General features: G+C 44.6%; 1 protein-coding gene and 1 long non-coding RNA gene across 3 annotated transcripts in view; one reads left to right on the top strand and one right to left on the bottom strand.

Annotated features, from left to right (window-relative positions):
- Window positions 1–755: 755 nt before the first annotated feature.
- LOC117349018 overlaps window positions 756–26,921 on the bottom strand; it is a 148,281-nt gene continuing 122,115 nt past the window's right edge. Inside the window, exon 3 of the long non-coding RNA XR_004537087.1 lies at window positions 756–999. This is a non-coding gene — a long non-coding RNA (uncharacterized LOC117349018). The remainder of the gene's footprint in view (window positions 1,000–26,921) is intronic.
- The window catches only part of MLXIPL (MLX interacting protein like), a 128,658-nt gene continuing 120,780 nt past the window's right edge, over window positions 19,044–26,921 (top strand). For both annotated transcript variants that reach the window (XM_033921856.1, XM_033921855.1), the window contains exon 1: window positions 19,044–19,248. In XM_033921856.1, coding sequence (XP_033777747.1) covers window positions 19,073–19,248 — 176 coding nt within the window. In that variant the 5' untranslated portion in view covers window positions 19,044–19,072. The remainder of the gene's footprint in view (window positions 19,249–26,921) is intronic.

Raw genomic sequence — 26,921 nt, 5'->3', positions numbered from 1 at the left:
GTGCCGCTTGAAGATCTTCTTCCTGCCTCTGCCGGCTTTGAGCATGCATCTGCGCATGCTCAAGCCCTTCTAATTCTCCCTCTCGCCAAGATTCTCCGAGAATCTCGGTGAGAGGGAGAATTGGAAGGGCTTGAGCATGCGCAGATGCATGCTCAAAGCCGGCAGACGCAGGAAGATCTTCAAGTGGCACCGGCACGTCCTGTGGGCTGCGTGCTAGTGCCAGATGGGGGGGAAGAGGTGAGTTAAAGCTGGTCGAGCGGGGGGGGGGGGGGTGCCGATTCGAGCGGGGGGAGCGATGCCGGTTATCGTGCCGGTGCCAGACGGGGGGGGGGGGGTTGAGTTAAAGTTGGTCGAGGGGGGGGGACGTATCGAAACGAGTTTCCATTATTTCCTATGGGGAAACTCACTTTGATATATGAGTATTTTGGTTTACGAGCATGCTTCTGAAATGAATTATGCTCATAAACCAAGGTTCCACTGTATTTCAAAAAACTAAATCCTCAAATCACATATAACTAATACAAGAGAATTTAAATAAACAAAATCACTAAAATTAATTAATTAATTGTGCTCAATGACGTGAACATACCATAAATGCCAATGGAAGGCAGGAGAGATGTTCAGCTTTTTACATCATAGCACAGCCCTCCCTACCTCCGTTGTTTATACGCTCTTAACAAAAGACCTTATAAAAATGTAAGAAACGTGTTACTTATCTCAGTTAAGTCTTTGCAGGCTCTTGTGATTCCAGTATATTCCAAGCAGAGGGTGCTGAAATAATAAAGGTGCTATGGTGTCCTTAACCAGTTGGCAAGAAAGCCTGGTGTGCTCCCAAGTCCCATAAACTCCACAGTGAAACTCAAAATACACAGTCCATAATCAAAAACTAAATTCAGCAGAAGTCCAAAATCCATACTCAAGTGTGTGCAATCAGTACCAACTTGACGCAGCTTCCGCGACAGATCGTGTTTCAAAAACTTTCTCAAGAGGAAGAAAATACTGAAAAACAGGAAACACACAGGCAATATATAAACAATAAGCAAACATCTCAAAAATGTAAAACAAATAATAGTATAAATGTACTCAAAGTCTTTTTGACTTGTCTTACCGGGTGAGAAAATAAAACTGACTCTTTCAAGCTCAGCGGTGCAGTAACCGCCGGACACAATCATATGAATTCTCACGGGAGCACAAAGCTTAAATATTGCCAGAAAACATGATGTAAGCCTCCCAACTAGAGCAATCAGTGAAAAAAGTCCAGTGTACACAATATAAAATCACAAAAGAGAAAAAGTATATATAAATATAATTACTCAGTGTGGTACCAGCCACTCAATTTCTCTATTGAGGCCATGGGGGATGACAGTTCCCCAAGCAAATCTGAGCCGCTGTGCATGGTATGTGAGATCTGAGATATGTCACCTCCATTCTTACGTCAGAACTTTAATTCTGTTAGCATATGGTTTGCTTGGCTCCAATGGTCTACCAGAAAATGTCCCTGTTCCAAATTACACCTCCAAGCAGTGCAGAATTACCAATAACTTTGTCACTGCTCCCCACTTCTTTACTTCTTAAGGCTATGACAGGCCGATGCTTTGAACTCATGCGCCAAAAAATAACTTCCTGATGTTCATAAGTTATTTTTTGGTAAGGAGAAGGAACGTGCCTGAGTGTAAGCTAAGCTGTGCGGATGTCCAATCAAAGTGGGGAGCAGGTAGCCAGGAAGAGGGCAGTCCCATTATGCACTTCAACTTACACCCACCCCCATGGTTTGACTGCATTGACGTGTTATTTGCACTGATGCCTTTGAACATGTGTGCGGCCAAGCGTTGGTACTAGTCTGGTGCTAATTGCTTCTAGCACTGGCATTAGGTTCTGAACATTGGCCTGTATAACTAGGCTAGCCAAAAAGCCTTCTCCTTACTCTGTGACTGGGAAAAAAAGCCAGCCCTACCTGAATTCTCCGACTCCCCACCCACCCATCATACTGCAGTTTCCCTCCAAAATTTCACCAGTCAATAGAAAATGGCAGGGGGGGGGAGCATTTGCAGTAATTTATTTCAACCACTAGAGGGCACTGCTATCCACTTATCAGAAATGTGTTGAGCAGTGAACATTGCAGGGGTCGATATTCAAAGCAATTGCTGCTGACTGATTAAATTGCCTGTTCAGGGCTAGCTGCTAAGTTTCAGCAGCACTTAATTGGAGAGTATTGCCGAAAACAACCGGTTAGCACTGAACTGTAAACCAGCTATTTGGGGGTGTTTCAGGGCAAAGTCAGCACTTGACTGGTCAACTGATGATACTTGGTGCTTAATGAGCCAGGTTAACCACATAAGCCGTCTCTAGGAAGCTGGAAATTCAACAATGATCCAATGAAACATGACATCAGCCTATATTGGAAGCTGGTGCTGTTTGTTTGTAGCCTCTAAACTACTTGGATTTTTTGTAACTTTTAAGGACCCCCATAAGACCACTGAGAAGGGCATTTTTAATTTTGCCGAAACGCAGCCCATGTTGATTCATTTGTATTTTATACACTATTTGGTTTTTATCATCTGGGTCACTTGTGACACGCTTTGTGGATTGTTTTTAAGTTATTTGGACGCTTATTAAACTACAAATCTTCTGTTCCACAATCTTTTTCTTCTTTTGCTGATCCAATAAAAGCCTATCTTTGAATTTCTGGGTTTAATGCTGGTGGTGGTCGTCAGCAAAATGCTGATTGCCACTGGCTGAATGTCAGACCCAAAGATGTTATTTTTATGCTGTATACTGATTGATCTAATTGCTTTGTTATGTATGTATTTATTTATTTTGTAAAATTGATATGTTACCTTTCTCACAAAAATATATATCAAGGTGGTTGACAATATACTGTAAGAACATAAGAACATAAGAAGTTGCCTCCGCTGAGGCAGACCATAGGTCCATCCTGCCCAGCGGTCCACTCCCGCGGCGGCCCATCAGGCCCATTGCCTGATTAGTGGTCTATACCTATCTATACCCTTCAATCCCTTTTTCTTCTAGGAATCTATCCAAACCTTCTTTGAAACCATTTAATGTTTTCTTGTCTACAACAGCCTCTGGAAGCGCGTTCCATGTATCCACCACCCTCTGAGTGAAAAAGAACTTCCTAGCGTTTGTTTACCTAGGTTTACCTTTCCCCTTTCCCCTTTCAATTTCTCCGAGTGCTCCCTTGTAATTGTGGTGCCCCATAATTTGAAAAATCTGTCCCTGTCTACTTTTTCTATGCCCTTCAGGATCTTGAAGGTTTCTATCATGTCTCCTCTAAGTCTCCGCTTTTCCAGGGAGAAAAGTCCCAACTGCTTCAATCTGTCGGTATATGGGAAATTTTCCATTCCCTTTATCAGTTTAGTTGCTCTTCTCTGTACTCCCTCAAGTACTGCCATGTCCTTCTTGAGGTACGGCGACCAGTACTGGACACAGTACTCCAGATGCGGCCGTACCATTGCACGATACAACGGCATGATGACTTCCTTCGTCCTGGTCGTAATACCCTTCTTAATGATACCCAACATTCTGTTTGCTTTCTTTGAGGCTGTGGCACACTGCACCGATGCCTTCAGTGTTGCGTCTACCATCACTCCCAGGTCTCTCTCCAGGTTACTGACCCCTAGTGAGAAAAATTATTAGAACTACTCCTACTATTAATTATTTCCATAGCGTTACCAGTAGAAAACCTCAATTTTCCTCCTGTAAAGGGCTGTAAAAGTAAAAAATTTCTTAATCATTCTTTAGCATCTCAGGCAGTCTCTCATGAAAAAGAATTTTGTTCATTGTTGCTCTCAGCTGATTCCTACAAACATTTCAGGAAAAAGCTGAAAACTTATCTTTTCTCTAAGTACCTAACTGATCCTATTCCATGTAGCATATTTATAATTTAATAATCTTTTGTAAACCGCGTAGAACTTTTGGTAATGCAGTAAATAAGTATATGTAATGTATTGTACCAGATGCACGAAGCGCTGTACAGAGTCACAAAGAGTAAGAAAAGAGTCCCTGCTCGAAAGAGCTTACAATCTAAACAGGCAAGACAGCCAAACAGGATGTCATGGATACAGTTAAGGGGAACGGTTAATCAGCTGGCTGGGTTGGAGGGCAGAGGAGTAGGGTTAGTCTGCTTTTAAACAAGGAAGGGCTTGACGGACAAACTCAGGTAATTTATTCCAGGCCTAGGGAGCAGCTAGATGAAAGGAACAAAGTCTGGAATTGGCAGTGGAGGAGAAGGGTAACATTAAACTAAACTAAACTTAGAACAACTTAGAACATACAAGATAATACAACACAAGCCACATCAGGAAGGGAATTTTGATAGCACAACAATCGATAGCCAAATAGTCCATGTGAAATACTCTAAGTGGAGACAATGAACGGAGGAAGAATTTAAAAAATACACACTCATCATCCTAAAGTGCTACATAAGAATAGCCATACTAGGTCAGACCAGTTGTCCATCATGCCCAGCAGTCCACTCTCGCAGTGGCCTTTAGGTCAAAGACCAGTGCCCTGAGTCTAGCCTTACCTGCGTACATTCTGGTTCAGCAGGAACTTGTCAAACTTTGTCTTGAATCCCTGGAGGGTGTTTTCCCCTATGACAGACTCCGGAAGAGCGTTCCAGTTTTCTACCACTCTCTGGGTGAAGAAGAACTTCCTTACGTTTGTATGGAATCTGTCCCCTTTTAACTTTAGAGAAACATAGAAGATGACGGCAGATAAGGGCCATAGCCCATCAGGTCTGCCCACTCTACTGACCCACCCCCAAGTCTACTATCCTAGGGATCCCACTCCTGGTGGCAGGTTCCCTTAGCTTAACCCTCTAAGGGATCCCACATGGGCTTCCCATTTGCTCTTAAATTCTTGCACGCTGTTTGCCTCGATCACCTGCATCAGGAGCTCGTTCCAAGGATCAACCACTCTCTCGGTGAAGAAATAATTCCTGGTGTCGCCATGAAATTTCCCGCCCCTGAGTTTGAGCGGATGCCCTCTTGTGGCTGAGGGTCCTTTGAGAAAGAGAATCTCTTCTTCCATCTCGATAAGGGCCGGTAATACACTTAAACGTCTCGATCATGTCTCCTCTCTCCCTACGTTCCTCGAGCGAGTACAGCCGCAAATTTTTCAGCCTTTCCTCGTACGATAGATCCTTGAGCCCCGAGACCATCCTGGTGGCCATCCGTTGCACTGACTCTACTCTCAGCACATCTTTTTGATAGTGTGGCCTCCAGAATTGCACACAGTGCCCTCTCATTCTCTCCACCTTGGGAGAGGATGGACAACCTTCAGTATCTTAAATGTTTCGATCATGTCCCCTCTCAGTCTCCTCTTTTCAAGGGAGAAGAGGCCCAGTTTCTCTAATCTCTCACTGTACGGCAACTCATCCAGTCCCTTAACCATTTTAGTTGCTCTTCTCTGGACCCTTTTGAATAGCACTGTGTCCTTCATGTACGATGACCAGTGCTGAATACCGTATTCCACGTGCGGGTGTACCATGGCCCAGTACAGAGGCATGATAACCTTCTCCGAATTATTCCTAGCATTCTGTTCACCCTTTTCGATGATGCGCATTGCGCAGATGGCTTCGTTGACTTGACCAGTACTCCCAAGTCTTTTTCCTGGGGGGTCTCTCCAAGTACTGCACCCGATATCCTGTAGTCATGTATAAGATTTTTGTTACCAACATGCATCACCTTATACTTATCCACGTTAAACCTCATTTGCCATGTCGCAGCCCATTTCTTGAGCGTGTTTGTCACATTGCAGGTCTTTGCAATCCTTCTGCGTCCTAGCCCAGTATCCTTTTCCACAGTGGACAATCCAGGTCACAAGTACCTGGCAGAAACCCAAATACGAGGAGGTGCTGAAAAGTTCTCAGCCCAACCAACTTCCTAAATTCTGAGTGTTATTTTGCCACTGGGACCGGTACTATTTACCTTATTTATAAATGATCTGGAAATTGGAATGATGAGTGATGTGATTAAATTTGCAGATGACATTAAATTGTTCAAAGTTGTTAAAATGCATACTGACTATGAAAAACTGTAGGATGACCTTAGGAAATTGGAAGACTGGGCATCCAAATGGCAGATGAAATTTAATGTGGATAAATGCAAAGTGATGCACATTGGGAGGAATACTCCAAATCATAGTTACTTGGGGGGGGGGGGCAGGCGTTAACAATACTCTTAAACCTTTTGCCAATGTGTGGCGGCAGCCAAGAAAGCAAACAAGATGCTAAAAATTAGAAAAGGGATGATAAACAAAACTAAGAATGTTATAATGCCTCTATCACTCAATGGTGCAAGCTCACCTTGAGTATTACATTCAGTTCTGGTCTCCTTATCTCAAAAAGATATAGCGGCTCTAGAAAAGTTTCAAAGAAGAGCGACCAAGATGATAAAGGGGATGGATCTCCTCTCCTATGAAGGAAGACTATGGATGTTAGGCCTCTTCAGCTTGGAAAAGAGACGGCTGAACGGTTTTTCCTCCTCTACACATAGATGAGTCTTATAGAGCGAAAAATATGGCACTTTTTCACAGAGAGGGTGCTAGATGCCTGGAATGCACTCCCATGGGAGGCGGTGGAGGTGAAAACAGTCATGGAATTAAAGGAATCCTGTAAGGAAGGCATGGAACCAAACAAGCTTAGCGGTGATTAGATGGCAACACCAGTAATTGAGAAGCAAAGCCAGAGCTGGGCAGACTTCTATGGTCTGTGCCCTAAAAAGGGCAAGGACAAATCAAATACATATGCATACGCAGAATCATATCATACCTTATGCTATGAGTTGATCTTGTTGGGCAGACTGGATAAGCCATACAGGTAGGGTTACCTGATATCCGGAAGGCTTTTCAAAACCTGGCACTTTGTCCAGATTTTGAAAAGCAAATCGCTTCGGGAGGGGCAGATGCTAAGCGCATGCACGTCACATCATTGCGTTACATCTGTGCATGCATGGATGCCCTCCCGACCGAGATGAACAGGCTGAGGGAGCGGGGCTTGGGGCGAGGCTGGGGAGCAGGTCTGTTAACCCTACATACTGGTCTTTCATTGCTGTCATCTACATTGCCAAGCTGTGATGGAAAGCAAATCAACTCAGTTTACAGGCAAAGGAAACACTGAGATAAATCTCCACCCACACAGCAGAAAGACTGTGCTTTCACCTTCCCCATCTCACTCTCACAGAGCCAAACTGCCAGCTTCTGTCTCTGGAAGCTTCTGGAAATAGGAAATGCAGACTACACTGAACCTTAGTCCAAATGCAGCACTGGGTTGACTCGTTTGATTCCCTATAGGGCTACTCAAACAGAACCAAATCACGCCCAAGGGGTCTGTAAATTCATTGCCAAGAAGAGTGCTTTACAATAACTTTGGTACAATTTAGACTTAGGCACGTATTAAACCTTAGACACGCTTGCCAATCGCAAGTTAAGTTCTTCTATGAAACCAAGCTGATTAATTCAATATTTAATTCTGACTGGAGCACAGCAGCACAAGTTAAAATATAAATTAACCAGAACACAGCTTCAAAAGCAAGGAAATTAAAACAAACGCTGAGAGTCATAAGCAAAATATAAAAATACAGCCCAGTAAATTCCCAGACCAGCCTGCAAGCTTCCAGATAGCACAGTTACTTACCGTAACAGGTGTTATCCAGGGACAGCAGGCATATATTCTCACATGTGGGTGACGTCATCTACGGAGCCCCAGCGCGGACAGCTTTTCAAGCAAACTTGATTGAAGTTTCAAGTTTGCTACACTGCACCATGCATGTGCATGCCTTCTTGCCCACTAGAGGGCGCATCCCCACCTCGTGGTCCTCAGTTCCATAACCAGCAAAGAAGCCATCCTCGGGGAGGTGGGCGGGTTGTGAGAATATATGCCTGCTGTCCCTGGATAACACCTATTACGGTAAGTAACTGTGCTTTATCCCAGGACAAGCAGGCATGATATTCTCACATGTGGGTGACCTCCAAGCCAACCAAAAAAGGGCAGGTGGGAGGATGGCAATTTAGGAAAACAGGTTACGTAACACCGACTGGCCAAACCGGCCGTCACTTCTGGACAAAGTGTCCAGACAGTAGTGGGAGGTGAACGTATGAACCGAAGACCAAGTGGCAGCTTTACATATGTCCTCCACAGGAGTAGACCGGAGGAAAGCAACAGAAGCTGCCATAGCCCTGACCTTATGCCCCGTGACTCGACCATGAAGCGTGAGACCAGCCTGAGCGTAGCAAAAAGAAATACAAGCCGCTAGCCAATTGGACAAGGTGCGCTTGGAAACAGGAAGCCCCAGCTGATTAGGATCAAAGGACAAAAATAATTGAGGAACCTTCCGATAAGACTTGGTACGTTGGAGATAAAAAGCCAACGCCCTCTTACAGTCCAGCGTGTGAAGAGCCGCCTCACCAGGATGAGAGTGGGGCTTCGGGAAGAACACCGGAAGGACAATAGACTGATTGAGGTGGAAATCAGACACAACCTTAGGTAGAAATTTGGGATGGGTGCGAAGAACCACCTTGTCATGATGGAACACAGTAAAGGGCGGGTCCGCAACCAAAGCCTGAAGCTCACTAATTCGACGAGCAGACGTGAGCGCAAGTAAAAAGATCACTTTCCAAGTGAGAAACTTAGGAAGAGACTTGTCAATTGGCTCAAAGGGAGGTTTCATCAGCTGAGCCAAGACCACATTCAGATCCCAAACTACAGGAGGAGGTTTCAGCGGAGGATTAACATTAACTAAACCCCTCATGAAATGAACCACCAGAGGATGAAGAGAGAGAGAACGACCCTCTAGATGCCGATGGAAAGCAGCAATAGCACTGAGATGCACCCGGATGGAAGCTGTCTTCAGCCCAGATTTGGATAAATGCAGCAAATATTCCAGAACCGAGGACACCGGAACCAAACTCGGGTCCAGATGGTGCGAGGCACACCAGGATGAAAATCTGGTCCATTTCTGGGAATAACAAAGTCGAGTCGAGGCCTTGCGCGAGGCTTCCAATACCTCCCTGACCGCCGAAGTCAGGGGGAAAGGAACCAAGCCGTCAGATGTAAAGACTGAAGATTGGGATGCAACAGCGAACCCCGACTCTGAGACAGCAGAGAGGGAAAAACTGGCAGAAGTAGAGGCTCTCTGGCACTGAATTGAAGGAGCAGGGAAAACCAGTGCTGACGAGGCCAACGTGGCGCTATTACATTACATTACATTACATTAGGGATTTCTATTCCGCCATTACCTTGCGGTTCAAGGCGGATTACAAAAGGTTAGTTTAAGGACAGAATTACAGAGAGTTACAGAATTACAGAATTATATGAATTGTAGTGAATAGCTAGAGAGGTAATATGTAGATCTTAAGGGCTTTTTGAGGTCGTGTTGTTATTTCTGTTTTAGGAATTTCTTGAAAAGTGTGGTTTTTATTTCTTTTCTGAACGTCTTATAGTCTAGGGTGGTCATCAGAAGGTTGGAGATTTGGTTGTCCAGTCTTGCAGCTTGTGTGGCTAGGAGACCGTCATGTAGTTTTGTTCTTTTTACTTCTTTGGATGGGGGGGGTATGAATGGGGAGTGCGTTTTTCTGTGTCTGGTGCTGGTTGCTTGGATGAGGCGATTGTTCAGGTATGATGGACTGTCTCCGTGTAGGGTTTTAAATAATATGCAGTAGAATTTGAATTGGATTCTTTCTTGGATTGGGAGCCAGTGTGAGTTGATGAAGGCCTCTGTGATGTGGTCGTGTTTTTTCAATGAATAGACGAGTCTTAGGGCTGTATTTTGGATTGTTTGGAGTTGTCTTATCGTAGTTGCCGGACATGGGAGGAAGAGAATGTTACAGTAGTCCAGTATTCCTAGTATTAGGGATTGTACTATAAGTAGGAATTGTGTACTTTCAAAGAATTTTCGGACTTGTCTCAAGTTTCTCATGATTGCGAATGATTTTTGAGTTGTTTTGTTTATTTGCGGCTGCATTGTGCAACATCTGTCTATGGTCATGCCTAGTAGTTTTATGGTTGTTTGGATGGGATATTTGGTTGCGTTTATGTCTAGGATGGTTGTGGTTTGGATCCTGTCGTTTTCTAGGAGGATGAATTTGGTTTTGTCTTGGTTGAGTTTAAGTTTGTGATTTTCCATCCAGGTTGTGACTGCTTCCAGTGTTTGGTGAAGTTCGTCTATCATGGTAGGTTTGGAATGATCGTATGGGATGAGGATGGTGATGTCATCCGCATAGCTATATGAAGTTATGCCTAGATTATCCAGATGAGTTCCTAGAGAGGCAGTGTATAGATTGAAGAGGGTGGGGGATAGTGGAGATCCTTGTGGTACGCCGCAGGGGTTTGACCAGGATTCTGATTTTTCTTTGTTTGATTTTACACTGTAGGTTCTGAGTTTTAGGAATCCTTTGAACCAGGAGTATACTTTATCTGAGATGCCTATTGCATCTAGGATCTGTAGCAGGATGTTGTGGTCTACTAAGTCGAATGCCGCCGAAAGGTCCAGTTGTATGAGTAGCATTTTTTTTCCTATACTAAGTTGTTGTCTGACGGTATCCATGAGGGAGCCTAGTAATGTCTCTGTGCTGAAGTTTGTTCTGAATCCTGATTGCATGGGGTGGAGTAGGTTGTGGTCCTCTATGTAATTGGTGAGGAGTTTGGCTACTAGGCCTTCTATAATTTTGACATATAGCGGAATTGAGGCTATAGGTCTATAGTTGGAAGGGAGGTTTTGTGGTGCCTTTGGATCTTTTTGGATTGGGGTGATGATGATTTCGCTGAGGTTGTCAGGGAATGTGCCCTCTGTGAGCGTGAATTGGATCCATTGTAGAGTTATGGTGCGGAACTTTACACTAGAGGTGGTAAGGAGATATGAGGGGCAATGGTTGAGGTCACAGGAGGCATGGCTGTATTTTTTGTAGAATTTGTTAAATTCTGACCATTGTATGTTTGGGAATTGAGACCAAGTTCTGTCTGCTGCGATTGCCTCTTTTCCTGTAGGGTGGATTGTGATTGGAATTTGATTGGATGGGTTGAGGATGAGTGTTGCTCTGGTATTGGTGATTTTATTCTTGAAGTGTTCTGCTAAGAGGGTGGGTGATGGTGGAGGTTTGTTCGTGGTGGTAGTGTATGGTTTGGTGTCTGTTAATTCTTTCAGGATTTGGAAAAGTTTTTTGGAATCTTGTGTTTCTGTGCCTATGAGCTTGGTATAGTAACTTTTCCTCTTGTCTTTTAGTAGATTTTTGTATTGTTTGTTGATTTTTTTCCAGTCGGTTTTTGTTTGTTCTTGATTCTTTTTTCTCCATTTTCTTTCTAATCTTCTACACTATGAGAATCATAGTGGCTCTGGAGGACTTGAGATGAACCAACGTCCTCATTATCAGAACCCATGCATGGTAAATTGGCCAGGCGTTCTTGTAGGTTAGGATCCATATCGAGGGTACGGAGCCAGCCGGCGCATAGCCACCGCAAAGGCCGAGACCCTCGAAGCAAGCTCAAACGCGTCGTACACAGCGTGGAACAGGTACAGCCGCAATTGAGACAAGTTGGACATGAATGTGGCAAACCCCTCTCGATAGGAAGCAGGCATGACCTCCCGATACTGAGGTAGGTCCTTCACCATGCTACGCAAATAGGATGAAAACGTAAATGCGTAGTTGAGGACCCTGATGGCCATGAGGGAATTAGAATAGAGGCGACGACCAAACTTGTCCAGGGTCCTCCCCTCCCTTCCGGGCGGGACCACCGCCGAGACTCTGGAGGGTTGAGTCTTTTTAAGCGCTGACTCCACAATCAACGACTGGTGGGAGAGTTGAGGCTTATCGAACCCTTTAGATGGAATGGTCCGGTATTTGGACTCCATCTTCGACGGCACCGCAGTGATTGTAAGAGGGGAGTCCAAGTTCTTAAGGAAGGTTTGATGTAGAACCTTATTCAGGGGAAGGCGAGGAGTTTCCCTCGGGGGAGTAGGAAGATCCTGCTCCTCTAGGAACTCTTTAGTATATTGAGAACCCGCCATTAAGTCAAGCCCCAAGGCTTGTGCCATATCCTGCACGAACCTGGAGAAGGAGGATGTTCTGGCGGCCGGTGAGGGGGTTCGAGATCTCCCCGCCGAACAGAAGGGGGAAGCTTCGCGGGAATACCGCGGTTCCCTGCCAGACCCCGATCCCCAGGAGGCCACATCGAGCAACCTCGAAGGGGTCGGGGAACACCTGCGCCCCGAAGAGCACTTGGGAGAAACCCCGGGGGTCCGAGGCACCGAGGCACACCCCCTCTGTCTCGGGGAAGAGTCTCTCGAACCCCCTCTCGCGGGGGAATGAAACAGGCTTGAGTTGTCGAGGCGGAGCTCCGAGACACGCAAGGTCTCGCCCTCGAGCGGCGAAGAGCGGCCATGTCTCCGAGGAGAACCCCGAGAACGTTTGGGTTTCCTCGGACGACGCCTCGCCCGAGGCCGGCCCGAGGGCGAGGAGCCCCGGGAAGACCTCGAAGAAGAGGACGAGGATATCCTCCTGACCCGACGCACCTTGTCCCTAGGCCTAACGGTCCTCTCAGGCTGGGCCTCCGAGGTCGAAGTCGAGGGCAAGGTCGGGGCCGGACCGGCACTCGAAGTCGAGGGCACTGAGGCCGAGGTCGCCGAGGCCTGGGCCGTCGAGACCGGCGCAGTCGAGGCCGAAGCCTGCTGCAGTTGCTCGATGGCTCCGGTCAGCTCCGAGGTAATCAACGCTCGGAGCAAGTCTTGAAAGGCCGGGATCCCCATCATGGCCGGTAGGTCCGAGGCCGGGGGGTGCTCCCTGGAGGGCGACCTCGGTCTCGAGTATTCCCTCGGGGCACTAGATTTGCCAACCCTGGGCTGGGCCGAGGCCGACCCACCTGCTGTCGAGGAGCCCGAGGATGGCTTCTTCGCCGAACCTGGAGCTGAGGAGGGAAGCGGGGACTTACCCGAGGTAGGTTTTGTCGGAGCAGCAGGCTTCGATGAAGTCGAGAGACGCGGCTGGGGCGAGGATCCCGAGGCCGAGGTCGAGGCCGGGGCCGAAGCCGAGGCCGACGTCGAGGCCTTCCCCGCCGCGGGGTCTGCAGAGAAAAGCTCCGCCATCCGGGCACGGCGTCGGCGCAGCGCTCTGGATTGAAAAGTGGAGCACCTCTCACAGGAGTCAGTAGGGTGCTCCGGACCCAAGCAAATCAAGCACCACCGGTGCGGATCGGTAATTGACAGCAACCGATCACACCGGGTGCATTTCTTAAAGCCCGTCAAGGGACGGGACATGAAAAAGAAAAGGGGCCGGGAACGAACGACGTCCCGCGGCCACGGCTCCCGGGAGTCCCCGGAGCCGAACGGAAGAAATAAACTCAGTGGAGGAGGAATTCCAAATAAGTGAAGAGAAACTTATTATTCATATAATTAATCAGGAATAGGCTTAACAGCAAAAGAATCCCACTTTAACTAATTACTGTTCACAATAACTAAATATTTCCTTTAGCCAACTTTTTCAGGAGAGTAAAACACATATTTAATCCCTAAATATTTAACCAGACATTTGCAGGGGTAGGCTAAGAGAAGCGTACTTCCCAAAGACACTATTTCAGGCCTTGTTACAAGAAACAATTTCTTACGTTCCTGACTTAATACATGAAGACAACAGGAATGTTCTCTGGGCACAGATTAATTATACCGGCTGAACTCTCAAAGCCTGGCATCAGAGCTAAGGATGAATTCCAGCTTCAACCAGTTATAGTTTTCAAGTACCCTGGCATCTGGCTGGATTGATCAGTCCTTGAACTTTGAATATCATATATCTGAAGGAGTCAGAACATGAGCTATCATTATACTTGGAGTCTTCCTCAAGGTAAAATTTTCCTCCTATTGGTTTTAAAAGTATTTCCCTGTAACTTCGAGTGTCCCCTAGTCTTTGTCATTTTTGACAAGAGTGAAAAATCGATCCACTTGTACCCGTTCTACTCCACTCAGGATTTTGTAGACTTCAATCATTTCTCCCCTCAGCCGTCTCTTTTCCAAGCTGAAGAGCCCTAACCTTTTTAGTCTTTCTTCATACGAGAGGAGTTCCATCCCCTTTATCATCTTGGTCGCTCTTCTTTGAATCTTTTCTAGTGCCGCTTTATCTTTCTTGAGATAAGGAGACCAGGATTGATTGCAATACTCCAGATGAAGTTGCACCATGCAGCGATACAGGGTCATAACATTCTTAGTCTTAGGAAGACAAACATTAGTTCATACAAATAGTGTAAATGGTTTGCCTGCAGTAATTATCCCAATTTTGAAGTTACAGTAAACTTTTCAAAGTTTGAAACATATCTGACTGTGTAGAGTTTGCTGGAGTGTGGATAAAAGGTCTCCACTAGCTTCCCAGCTCTGCTATCCCGACTCTGCCCTCAAACCAGTCTAATAAATATATTTGTGTAGCCCACTAGTGATCACTTGAGAACTTAAGGTTACCATTGTGTATAAGGTTCAGGATACCGTTAAGCTACATATTGCAATCAAAGCCAGTGATAACTCTGAAGCATTAACTTGGCCAGCAGAGTCGTTAAGGCTGTTCCCTGAATATGAGTAAATATTTTATACTTGTTTTATCCACATAAAATGTACCTACTCCGTTCATTTGAGTTGGGTTTAGGGAGCGGGGAAGAAGTTGAAATTTCAGCCCCAGGAGATTTTACCAAACTCCAAATGTTTATCAAATATTTTGATTATTAACTTCCAAATAAATGACACCAGAGCCAAATAGTTCATCCAGTCTGCCCAAGTGAGATTTATCTATTAGGGGTAGATGAAGTCTCTAGGCCAGCCCCAAATGGTTTGTAAGGACCTACAGAACATCAAAAGCACCCTTACAAGGAATGAAAGTTTCCAGCTCTGTTTGAATTTTTTTTTTTATTTTGTCCCTGTTTTTGGAAGGGCTGTTGAATAGAGTATCAGAAACATTAAATCACTGAAAATATAAAATAGAAAGATTCATTTAAATCTATAAAATAGGTCAGATTACTGAAGGAAGGTTTTATCAGTATCTGTAGCTTAGACATGCATTGTTTAGGATTATGGAATAAAGATACAGTCATTTCCTACTCTCCAACAAAGCAATTGTCCACAGAGACAGCTATACTGAATTAATTTCTTGTTTGTCCAGCATCTTGGTTACCGAAGTACTAGTGGTGGGAAGTGCTCAGCAAACTGAGGGATGAATGGCAGACAGATACGCAACCTCTAACCAGATATACGGGTTGTATGTACAATCTGAGGAACAAACAACATTGAATACAATACAGTGCGCTAATGAAAACAGTTAGTAGTAGAAGTGAGAAGCCATATTTTGCAGAGATCATCTAGCTCAGAAAAGGGTGTGCATTCAGCAGCACGCTTTTGGAGGTTTTTATGTGCCTAAAAGTTTTAAGTGCTTGTAAATCGCTTGTACACACATAGACCTATGAATTATGCAAGCACAGTCGATCTGTACCCCACCTCTACCCCATTCTATAATCTTGTATGCACATGTTTGTACTTAGGGACACAATTGTATATGGTGCTGATCAGAATGGCACTTAGTGCTCCCCATGCTGCTCCCTGTGACCCTGGGCAAGTCACTTAATCCTCCACTGCCCCGGGTACATTAGAAAAATTGTGAGCCCACCGGGACAGACAGAGAAAATGCTTGAAGTACCTGGATGTAAACCGCTTTGAGTGTGGTTGTAAAACTACAACAAGGCGGTATACAAGGGTCAATCCCTTTCCCTGATGTCATAATGCCTCATTCCACCAATAAGAGCCAGCCTCATCATTGTTCTATACTTGGCTCACTTCTGATATTGTATTGGAGGAGAGGGTGGCGCAGTGGTTGTCGATTCAAATCCTCTGCTGCTCCTTGTGACCCTGGGAAAGTCACTTAATCCTCCACTGCCCAAGGTACATTAGATAGGTTGTCAGCCTACCGGGACAGACAGGGAAATGCTTAGAGTTAATCAGTATGAATTGGCACTAATTTAAAGTAATGCATTTAGTAGTAATACTTTGACATGCAACTGTAAGGGAGAGTCATGGCCAGCATTTATGCACTAAGCTGCAGTTCAAAGTGGACATAGTATACCCAATGTATGCTGGTGGCCAAGAAAGCAGCAAAACAACAAAGGTTGAGGAACAGATTGTAGTTTAATAAGTGTCCAAATAACTTAAAAACAATCCACAAAGAACGTATACAGTCACAAGTGACCCAGAAGATAAAACCCAAATAGTGTATAAAATTCAAATGACCCAACATGCATTTTGGCAAAATAAAAATGCCTTCCTCAGGAGTCTTATGGGGTCCTTGGCTGTCTTAAATATAAAAACATAAAAGTCACAATAAATCCAAGTACTTAAGAGGCTACAAAGAAACTGCATAGCACACACTCCTCCAAAGTAGGCTGGGGTCATGCCCAAAAAGCAAATAGGATACTAGGAATTCTCAGGAAAAACGTTATCTGCATACATAAAGAGGGTTTCACCAGGAGATACGGATACGATTTGCAAGGTAGTCATATAAATATTAAACAATATTGGGGAACCCTGAGTCAGTCCACCTCCAGGCAATCAAAAAGATTTACTACATAAGATCTTTGAGTAAGAAAACCTTTAAAACAGTTTAAAACATTACTACTAAAGCCTAATAATGAGAGAAGATGAATTAAAATGTCATGATTCACAACATCAAATGCAAAACTGCAAAGCGTTTCTTGCTAAACAAATTTTGAACTTTAGGGATAAGTGAAAGAAGTCGGAGTTGGGCAGAATCCATGTTGTTTGGAAACAATCTATTCCAAAAGCTTACTTAATATCGAAATATTAGCAATTGGACGATAACTAGTAGTAGATGGGTCTAATGTAGAAGACTTCAAGAGTGAAGTAAGCAAAATCTGTCCCATAAAGGAAGAAAAATAACCCCATAATCAAGAAAAGGATTAATTAGTTGTGTTATCCACTCGGCTGCTTCTATCTCTCTTTTATCCCAGGCAACATCTTTCTCAGGCCCATGACCTTGCACAGGGCAACTGCTCTCAAGGAAGTGCCTAGCTTCCACCTAGCAGACTGCATGTCAATGCAGGAGACCTTGTAAGAGGAAGGAAATTTGGTCGGCATAGATTTGAGTATTTTGAGCCTAATCAAAATATCACAGAGCTGCTTTCTCTTCTTTCTAGACAGCATCTGCCCTCTCTCTGTCTTCCATGCAGCATCAGCCCCTTCCATCCACTGTCTGCCCCCTCTCTCTGCCCCTTCCTTCTAGTCCACCCTCTCCCTTTTCCATAGGGCATCCCTCTTTCTATGCTCCTTCCATAAACTGTCTATCCTGTGCCTCTTCTCTCCTTTGTACATAATTGATTTCAGCTCTACCACCTCTCCATTTATCTCTATCTGTCACCACCCCCTCACCTATGTTCTCACATCGCTCTCTTCTCCTTTCTTTCCTTCCCACCCCACGGTCTGGCATCTGTCTCATTCCCTTCCCTGATTCTCTGGCATCTCTCTCCTTTCCTTTTCTTCCATCTCTCCTTCCCCCTCCATGCTCTGACATCTCCTCCTCCCTTTCCCCCTTTTCCCTTGGTCTGGCATACCTTCCTCCTTCTCTCCATACCCTGGCATCTCTTCCTCCATCCCTCCCTCTCTTCCTTCAATTCCCTGACATCTCCTTTCATTCCCTACCTCATCTTCCTTCTCCCTCCAGTTGGGTGCAGCAATTTTCTCCCCCTCTGCTCCCTTTCCTCCTTCTGTCACCCAAGGCCTAGCGTCATTAACTCCTTTGGGTAGCAACAATTCACTGCTGTTGCCGGCTTTGGGCTTTCTTCTCTGTCAGGTCTTGCCTTCATGGAAACAGGAAGTAGGCAGGACCCAGCAGAGAGGAAGGACTGAAGCTGGCAACAGCAGCAAATTGTAAACGCTGTTGCTGCCCGAAGGAGTTAATGATGCCAGGCCTTCCTTGGAGCACCCGGGGCAGACCGCTTCTCTCCCCCAAACCCTCCTATATCTCCCTCCAACCCATGTGAACCCCGCCGATCCTCCCACCGTGAGACGACCGACCGACAAACCTCCCTCCAGCAGCGTCGGCAGCCGCAGCACTCTAAACAGGCTGCTTCGCAGCTTTCTTCTGCTGGTGATGCCCAATGGCGTGGCAGAGGGAATCACCGGCAGCCAGTTTTAGAGTGCTGCGGCTGCCGACACTGCTGGAGAGAGGTTTGTCGGTCAGTCATTGGTGTTCATGTGGTAGGGAGGGCGAGATAGGAGGGTCAGGTAGGGGACAATGATGCTGCTGCTCCTGCTGCCAGTAAGTCCAGCAAGGGTGAGGACCTAAAGCACCGCACCGGTGGCCCCCCCCTGACCATTTCAGGCCCTAGGGCCTAGGCAGTGCCTACTGGGCCTATCCTTTAATTCGGCCCTGTGCACTGGCTCTTCCTTCAACATCAATTCCTAAATAAGGATTCAGGAAGTGACTAAGGAGGAAGAGCCAACACTGGCACGAGCAGCAGCTTGAGGTTGCTGTTTGCACTGGGAACATTAAAGAGGTACAGGGAAGGGGTGCGCACAGTAGTGGGGGAATGGGGAAGGAGCAGGGAGTGGAGAGGATAGAGTGAGAGAAGGGATCAAAGAGTGTGAAGTCAAACTGGGAGGATGGAGAGAATAGGTCCACTGGCTTTTGATTAAGGTACTCCTCGTGGAATTCTGTAGTTCTGAGTAAAATCTTTTGCAGTGTATATTAATTCCTACTTAAGGCCAGTGATTATATTAAGCCAATGTGGAGAAAATGTCCTTTTTGGTGCTATCATTATCACCCACCTTTCAGAATCTTGCTCTAATCCAAGCAATTCATCTCCAATAGCTAAAGGTCCTTCTCTCTCAGCGGTTTCTATATGGGCTGGGCCACAAATTATGCAAATGAGGTGCACTGGGCATGGTCTCTGCACTAGACAGCTACAGCGGGTTGGCTCTGTGGGAGGAGCTGCCACCCGCCACTCTATGCAGATGAGGCGTGGTGGGCGGGGTTCGGGCGCTGACAGCCTGGGGCTGGTTTCCCGTTGCTCCAGGTCCCTATGGCTGGGGCGCAGGCGGTGGGGGAGTCGGACTCGGGCTCCGACTCGGGCTCGCAGGTGATCCACAGCGGCCACTTCATGGTGTCGTGTCCGCACAACGACGCCCGGGAACCCGACCCCCGGAGCATCGACCCCACCCTGACCCGGCTCTTCGAGTGCATGAGCCTGGCTTACAGGTGAGCGGGCTGGGAAGGGGCAAAGCTGGAAAGTCATGGCCCAGGGGGTGGGAGAGATTTCTCGGGCTTTTGAACGAAGGAGCTTTTCTGCTTCCTTCACTTGGTCATTTCTCGGTCACCTTTTCTCCCAACTCTTTTCGGCTGTTCCTGCCTAATCTCTGCTGTACCCTCTGAATTTCCTCCACCCTGTCTATGAATTTCGAGATTTGCCCTCCAGATGTGGTCACAGTATTCTTAATTTTAGACCCTATTATTTGCCTTTTGAACATGATTGCAATAGCATTTTAGACTTTTTTTAAATTTTAACTCTGAAACATATTATTCTGTTGCAAAAATTGTGATAAATTCTTGGAAAGAGGACAGTGAAAATGTTTTGTATCATGACAGTCATTTTCTAAAAACAGTCTTACTGGGTCAGACGAAACTAAAAACTTAACCTTATATACCAGGTCTTCAACCAAAGGAAGCTCAACGCGGTTAACAATAAGTTAAAAGATAAGATAAAATACAAAAGAATTAGTTTTCAAAATGTTTAGCAAATAAAAAAGTTTTTAAAGATTTATGAAAAGATTGAAAGGAGCTGGGATATCTCAAAATTAGAGGAAGTTCCTGCCATAATTGTGGAAATTTAAACGCCAGAGAAATACTAAAATTCTTAACTCCTTGAATTCCTTTCCTAGAAGTGAGAGAAAGTTTAAAGCGATGAGAGCCTCTTGCATAAACGTTCCACAGAAGAAGAACCAAGTGGAACAAAAATACCATATAAAATTTTAAAAATAATACAGAAACATTTAAACTGGATTCTGAGATAAACCGGGAGCCAATGAAGGCTCAAAAGCACATGATTGAATTTACTCTTTCCATAAATCAGCTTAGCAGCAGTATTCTGAATCAATTGTAGTTTTTGAAGGCAGTTCTTTGTGATGCCGAGATAAATGGCATTACAATAATCTAATCGAAATAGTATAATTGATTGGACCAAGACAGAAAAATGACACTGATGGAAAAAAAGATCTAACCTTCCTTAGCATTCCTAAACTGAAAAAAAACATTTCTTAACCAGAGAGTTTATTTGATCCTTAAAGGTAAGGGAAGAATCGAAAAGGATTCCTAATATCTTGGAGGAGAACTCAATTTGTAGGGAGGCTCCAGAGTCCAGAAGTACAGTAGAAGGAAGATAATCCAATTTGGGGCCTAACCACAGAAGTTTAGTTTTGGCTGCATTTAGCTTCATCTGGACAGATATAGCCCAAGTTTGAAGTTTAGAAATACAGTGGTTTATTTTGAAAGTTAAGTTGGTAATATTTGAGTCAATCTCGATCAGAATAAAAATGTCATCCACATAAGTAAAAAGCATTTCCCACGCTGACAGCTTGTAAGTATTCAAGGTTATCATATAAAGATTAAACAAGCCCAGTAGCCCGATCTCATGGTGGCCAATCCAGGTCATTAGTACCTGGCCAAAACCCAAGGAGTAGCAATATTCCATGCTACCGATCCAGGGCAAGCAGTGGCTTCCCCCCATGTCTTTCTCAATAACAGACTATGGACTTTTCCTCAAGGAACTTGTCCAAACCTTCTTAAAACCAGCTATGCTATCCGCTCATACCACATCTTCTGGCAATGCGTTCCAGAACTTAACTATTCTGAGTGAAAAAATATTTCCTCCTGTTTTAAAAGTATTTCTCTATAACTTTGAGTGTCCCCTGGTCTTTGTAATTTTTGACAGAGTGAAAAATCGATCCACTTGTACCCGTTCTGCTCCACTCAGGATTTTGAAGACTTCATTCATATCTCTCCTTAGCCATCTCTATTCCAAGCTGAAGAGCCCTAACCGTTTTAGTCTTCTCTCATATGAGAGGAGCTCCATCCCCTTTACCATCTTGGTTGCTCTTCTTTTAATCTTTTCTAGCGCCACTATATCTTTCTTGAAATGAGACCAGAATTGAACGCAATACTCCAGATGAGGTCACACTATGGAGCGATACAGGGGCATTATAACATTCTTAGTCTTCTTAACCATCCCTTTTAAAATAATTCCTAGCATGCTTTTTTGGCCACTGCCGCACATTGGGTGGAAGGTTTCATCGTATTGTCTACGATGATACCCAGATCCTTTTCTTGGGTGCTAATCCCCAAGGTGGACCCTAGCATCTGCTAACTGTGATTCAGGTTATTCTTCCCAATGTGCATCACTTTGCATTTATCCACATTAAATTTCATCTGCCATTTGGACGCCCAGTCTTCCAATTTCCTAAGGTCCACCTGCAATTTTTCACAATCCACATGCGTTTTAACAACTTTGAACAGTTTAGTGTCATCTGCAAATTTAATCACCTCACTCATCTCTTCAATTTCCAGATAATTTATAAATAGCCCCGGTCTCAATACAGACCCCTGCGGCACTCCACTGTTAAGTGCCATCAACTTGTGTTCGAGTCCTAGTGACTTGATGAATTACAGATCTAAAAATAGATCGGTTTTGTGCTAACCGGCAAGGTCCTCCAGCATCATCCACATGGTTTTCAACATGTCCAGCCATTTGACTGCAAGTTGCCCTCTTCGACTGGTTCCTTCAATCTTCTCAAACATGATGTCCTTCTCCAGTGATCTCTCTCTTCTGATGGTGTGACCAAAAAAACTTAATCGTTTGGGCTTCAAGTGACATAGCTGGTTTGATCTCTTCCAGAATCGATTTGTGTATGTGTGTGTGTATATATATATATATATAGATATATCAAGTCACACACATATAAGTACAACAAAACTTCACTTTAGTGCTCATTCTTTTCTGAAAAATATTTCTAGATGTCTAGGTGCAATTCCTTACCTAACCGCCCCAGAAATAAACTAGCCCTCCATGTTCCAGCCCAAAGATATTTGTCTAATGTGATCTAGATTCTAAGTAGGTTGTGAAACGTTTAATTACATCAACAGAGGAATAATCCAAAGATGATTGCTTGATAGAATTTATTTGCTGTTCACATTGGGGAAAACTTAGTTTCGGATTTAACAATCTAATTCTGATTTAACTAATGTACAGTACAGGTAATATGACATTGTTATATTTTATTAAACAAAAGCTTATACAGAGCAGATGATTTGGTAGCGGTGCTATGGAGAAGATATGAATTTGATTCCTGAGTACAGTTTCTGTTCCTCTATCAGGCTGGATGGGAGGGGAAGAAGGTTGGAAGGAGAGAGAGGGGCATTCACGGGGAAGGGGGGTTGGAAGGAGAAAGAGAGGGAGAATCACCCATAGGGGTACAGAGTTGGACTGGAGGAAGAGAGAGAGAAAAGCACTAAAAGGATAAGAGAGGGGCATTCACGGGGAAGGGGGTTGGAAGGAGAAAGAGAGGGAGAATCACCCATAGGGGTACAGAGTTGGACTGGAGGAAGAGTGAGAGAAAAGCACTAAAAGGATAAGAGGATGGAAAAAGGGACCAAGGAAATGGGTGGGTTATGGTGGGGTCAGATGTCCTCTTTTTTTATTTTTGTCTTCACAAATATGGTAACCCTAAGCAGGACAAGGGGAGGCCAGATTAGGGAGCAGAGTGACTTTTTTCTCTGCTGTAATTCAGGTTCACCCCCTATTCTGACTCTTCTGGATGATACCAGCAGTTAAACGTTTGGCACAGTAGTCTCAGAACATTACTAAACAGGATGCTTAAAATCTTCTTTAATACAGAACTCAAAACAAAGAAATAAATGAATTTACAGTTTTACTTCTACAGAATTTTGGCTGCTGCCAAATTCTCACCCTCGACCAGTATAATTTCCTGCTGCAGGGAACTGGGAGAAGTATTTTCAGCTTCTTGGATACTATAAAATTCTTCAGAACTGTTCTCAAGAGCGAAAGGTAAAGAGGAATCCTCTTGGTTGCAGCACGGTGAGCAGCGAGCAGGTAGAGTTTGCGTATGTGACTTTTGTGTTGGGATCGCTGTTGTTTGGGGCAGGGGGAGGGATAGTCCATAGGTCTCTTGTAGAGAGACTGGGAGTCGGCTCTAGTCCACTATTTTGCTGATAATATGGATGTCTTGATTCACTTATTGCAAGGGGCATATGGATAATTTACTGTACATTTTCTAATTTTAAATGTTGTGGGTCTCCATTCACCAGTCAAGCAAACAAACTTGCAGCTGAGTACAGGAAATTGCAAAGGGATTGGGTGGATGAGGTAGTGTTTTACTACTACAATTCTAAATAAAGGGATGTGGCCATTTTGATTCACAAATGATTGGCACTTACTATACATAAAGTGCTAACAGGATCCCTAGTGGGAGATCTGCAGGGGAAAAGAGTGGCTCTTTGTAATGTTTATGCCCCCAATGTCTACTCGCATCATTTTTGTTCTCTGACATTGTGGCAAAGCTCACAATCCTCCCAGACTATATCCCTCTGGTGGCAGGTGATTTCAATATTGCCAGTTCCTCTGTGATGGACTGCAAACCATCTTGTCCCATTTGCAAAGATGCTGATCAGGTGGGAGTTGCGTAACTTTCTTATGCATCAATCTCATGGACATTTGGGAATCTGATTTCACCTTTCACTCTGGGTTGCACGATAGTTATTCCTGGATAGACTACATCCTCATTCCTGCCAATATCACAAGACTGGTGGAGCGCACGTCTATTTGTGACGTTGTATTTTCCAATCACTTTGCTGCCGTATATATATATAGATATATCAAGTCTGACAGGCAGAGGGGGAGGGACAGAGTGTGGAAAATGAATCCCACATTGTTTCTAGATGAAGAGTTCAAGCAATATCTGATAGATGCCTGGCAGGAATACTCTACTCATTATGGCAACGGGGAGGTTTCTGCCACTGTCTTTTGGAAAGCGGCCAAGGCCTTTCTCAGGGGGAAAATCATTTCCTACACGGTCTCTAAATGGAAATATCAAGAGGCAACCCTCGTTGCCTTGACCAAACAAATACTTACATACAAACACGTACATACTCGAACGGGGTCTCCTGAGGATAGAACCAAATATCTGACCACACGAAAGATGCCATGTTGACCAGCAGAACTCTGACCCATATTGATGCTTATAGGTACAAATTTCACTGCTGGGGAAACAAGGCTGGGAAACTACTGGTAAGCCTGGTGCGCCCAACCTGGAAAGTCTCCAACATTACTCGTCTCAAGAAAGATACAGGGGGAGTATCACACTGAGGGGGCAGACATTAGGAGATAATTTGTACAGTTCTACAGAGAGCTTTACAATGATGGGCCCTATGACACTGAGCAGTGGGATAATTTCTTCGCAGATATAGATTTGCCAAAGGTGTCTTCTGCCCAGCTAGAGGCCCTTAATGCACCCATCACACCACAGGAAATTCAGCTAGCTAATGGCAAACTTAAGTTGGCCAAGGCACCCGGACCAGAGGGGATGGGACCTGAGTTCTACAAAATCCTTTGGGACCATATTGGCCAGGCCTTGGGGGAGATGTGCAACGATATCCAGGGGGGAAGGCCCTTGCAATCGGAACAATGTTACGCACATGTGGTAGTCCTACCTAAGCCTGGCCAAGACCCAGAACTGGTGGGGTCATACAGGCCTATTTCCCTGTTTAAACCAGGACATAAAACTAGTATGGGTGACCAATTTTATATTGAAACCCTACAGCTCAGTTGCTCATCAATAGATTTTGCACAGAATCCTTCTCCCTGCAGAGAGGGACCAGACAGGGTTGCCCCTTGTCTCCCCTATTGTTCCTCCTGTTCCTGGAGCCCCTGGCTGTCAAGATTCGTAATATGGAGAACTTACGGTTTATATATGTGGGTGGCATAGAGTGCTGGATAACGCTGTTTGCAGACGATATGCTACTTTTTGTCGGAGATGTGGGCACTACTCCCCCTTGTCTCATAGCTCTGATCCATACTTTTGGGTCATTTTCAGGACTAAGTCAGAAGCTATGCCGGAGTCCCAGCCTTGTACGTCTTTGTCCAGAGACAACTTTCCCTTGCGTTGGGCTCTGGGAATGGATGGCAAAGTATATGCTGGCTTCTATGAAATACTCATAGGCTTCTTTTGGATTTGTGTGAGATGTAATCATTAGGGTGTGGTACAGTATAAACATATTTCTGCCTCTCAGCAACTCTGTTTAAACATGCAGTGTGCACTCTTGGGGAATTCGGAACAATACAGAGATACCCAGCTGTGTATAGAGAGCAGCAGACCAGCAGCTTGCATGGATCCTTCTTCTACCCTGCCCCCATGCTGATTATAGTAAGAGGAGGGGGAGAACAGCTGCCTACTGGGCCACATTCTCTTCTACTATCTTTTTGTAAATTTCAAATAATTTTGATTGTAGTTTCAGCACATGATAATTTATCTTCTAGTGATAGCGCAGGGCACCCCTAATATCTATCTCCAAACACCCCATGCAGTGGAGGGGAGTGTTGCGCAGTGATTAGAGCTGCAGCCTCGGCACCCTGAGATTGTGTTCAAACCCCACACTGCTCTCTGATCCTGAGCAAGTCACTTAATCCTCGGGTACATTAGATAGATTGTGAGCTCACCATGTCAGATAGGGAAAATGCTTGAAGTTCCTGTTTGAGTTTGGTGGTATTCAAGTCATAATCCTATGTCTTTAACCATGTATTGATGCTTCCCACAGCTTAGTATAAGGAGCTCTAAAATTGCAATCATGCTATTTTTAAATTTTGGATTGTGTTTTATGTATATTGAATTTTATTATGTTTTAAAATATTTTTGATTTTACTTATTTGGTTTTGTACACCACCTAGAATGTGCAGATAAGAGGCCCCCTTTTATGAAACCGCGTTGGGCTTTTTTATCGCTGGCCATGGCAATATTAGCTCTGACATGGTGGTGGAGAAAAAATGGTGACAGAGTTCAAACAAGCGTGGGATGAACACAGAGGATCTCTAATCAGAAACTAATGGTAATGAAAGAACTAAGGCTAGTACTGGGCAGACTTGCACGGCCTGAGTCCCGTATATGGACATTCTGTTGAGGATGGGCTGGGAAGGGCTTCGATGGTTAGGATGGGCTGGAGTGAGCTTTGATGGAGCTTCCGTGAGAGATCATGTTTAGGAGTAACAGTCTTATTGTCGGATCAGGACATAAATTCCTAATTCAGATAGTTCAGATAGTTTTATCCAAATCCATTGTCATCCTGACAAAATTGGAATTCATAGGGGCTCTGCTTCCTCTTTCTCCCTGCCAGCAGAATTGTAGGTTAAACTCAATTACTGTAATTCTTTATTTATGATTTATAGGCCTTACCCAAAAAGAAAAAAGTCTTCATATTGTACAAAATACATACGTCAAGCTCATCTCAAACGCAAAAAAGTACAACCATGTAACTCCCCTTTTTACAAAAAGCTCATTGACTTCCGATCAATCATAGAATTTCTTTTAAGATCATATTATTGTCGTTTAAAACTTTATCAAATGAGCCACAATTTATAAATTTACTTATTCCTTACATTCCGTCTCATACACTTCGTTCAACCGATCAACATTTACTGACTGTTCCATCTATAAAGATAATAGGTATGCATTGCCATGATATATTTTCTGTAGTCGCTCCAAAGGTTTGGAATGCCCTCCCACTAAAGGGAAGAAAAGAACATGGACTGTTTCAGAAGCAGCCTGAAATGTTTCCTATTTAAGGACGCTTACGATCTTTAAATTCTTTGA

This window comes from Geotrypetes seraphini, chromosome 15 (assembly GCF_902459505.1).
Source record: "Geotrypetes seraphini chromosome 15, aGeoSer1.1, whole genome shotgun sequence".
In the NCBI taxonomy this organism is placed as follows: domain Eukaryota; kingdom Metazoa; phylum Chordata; class Amphibia; order Gymnophiona; family Dermophiidae; genus Geotrypetes; species Geotrypetes seraphini.
This window is presented reverse-complemented; position numbering and strand designations above follow the sequence as displayed.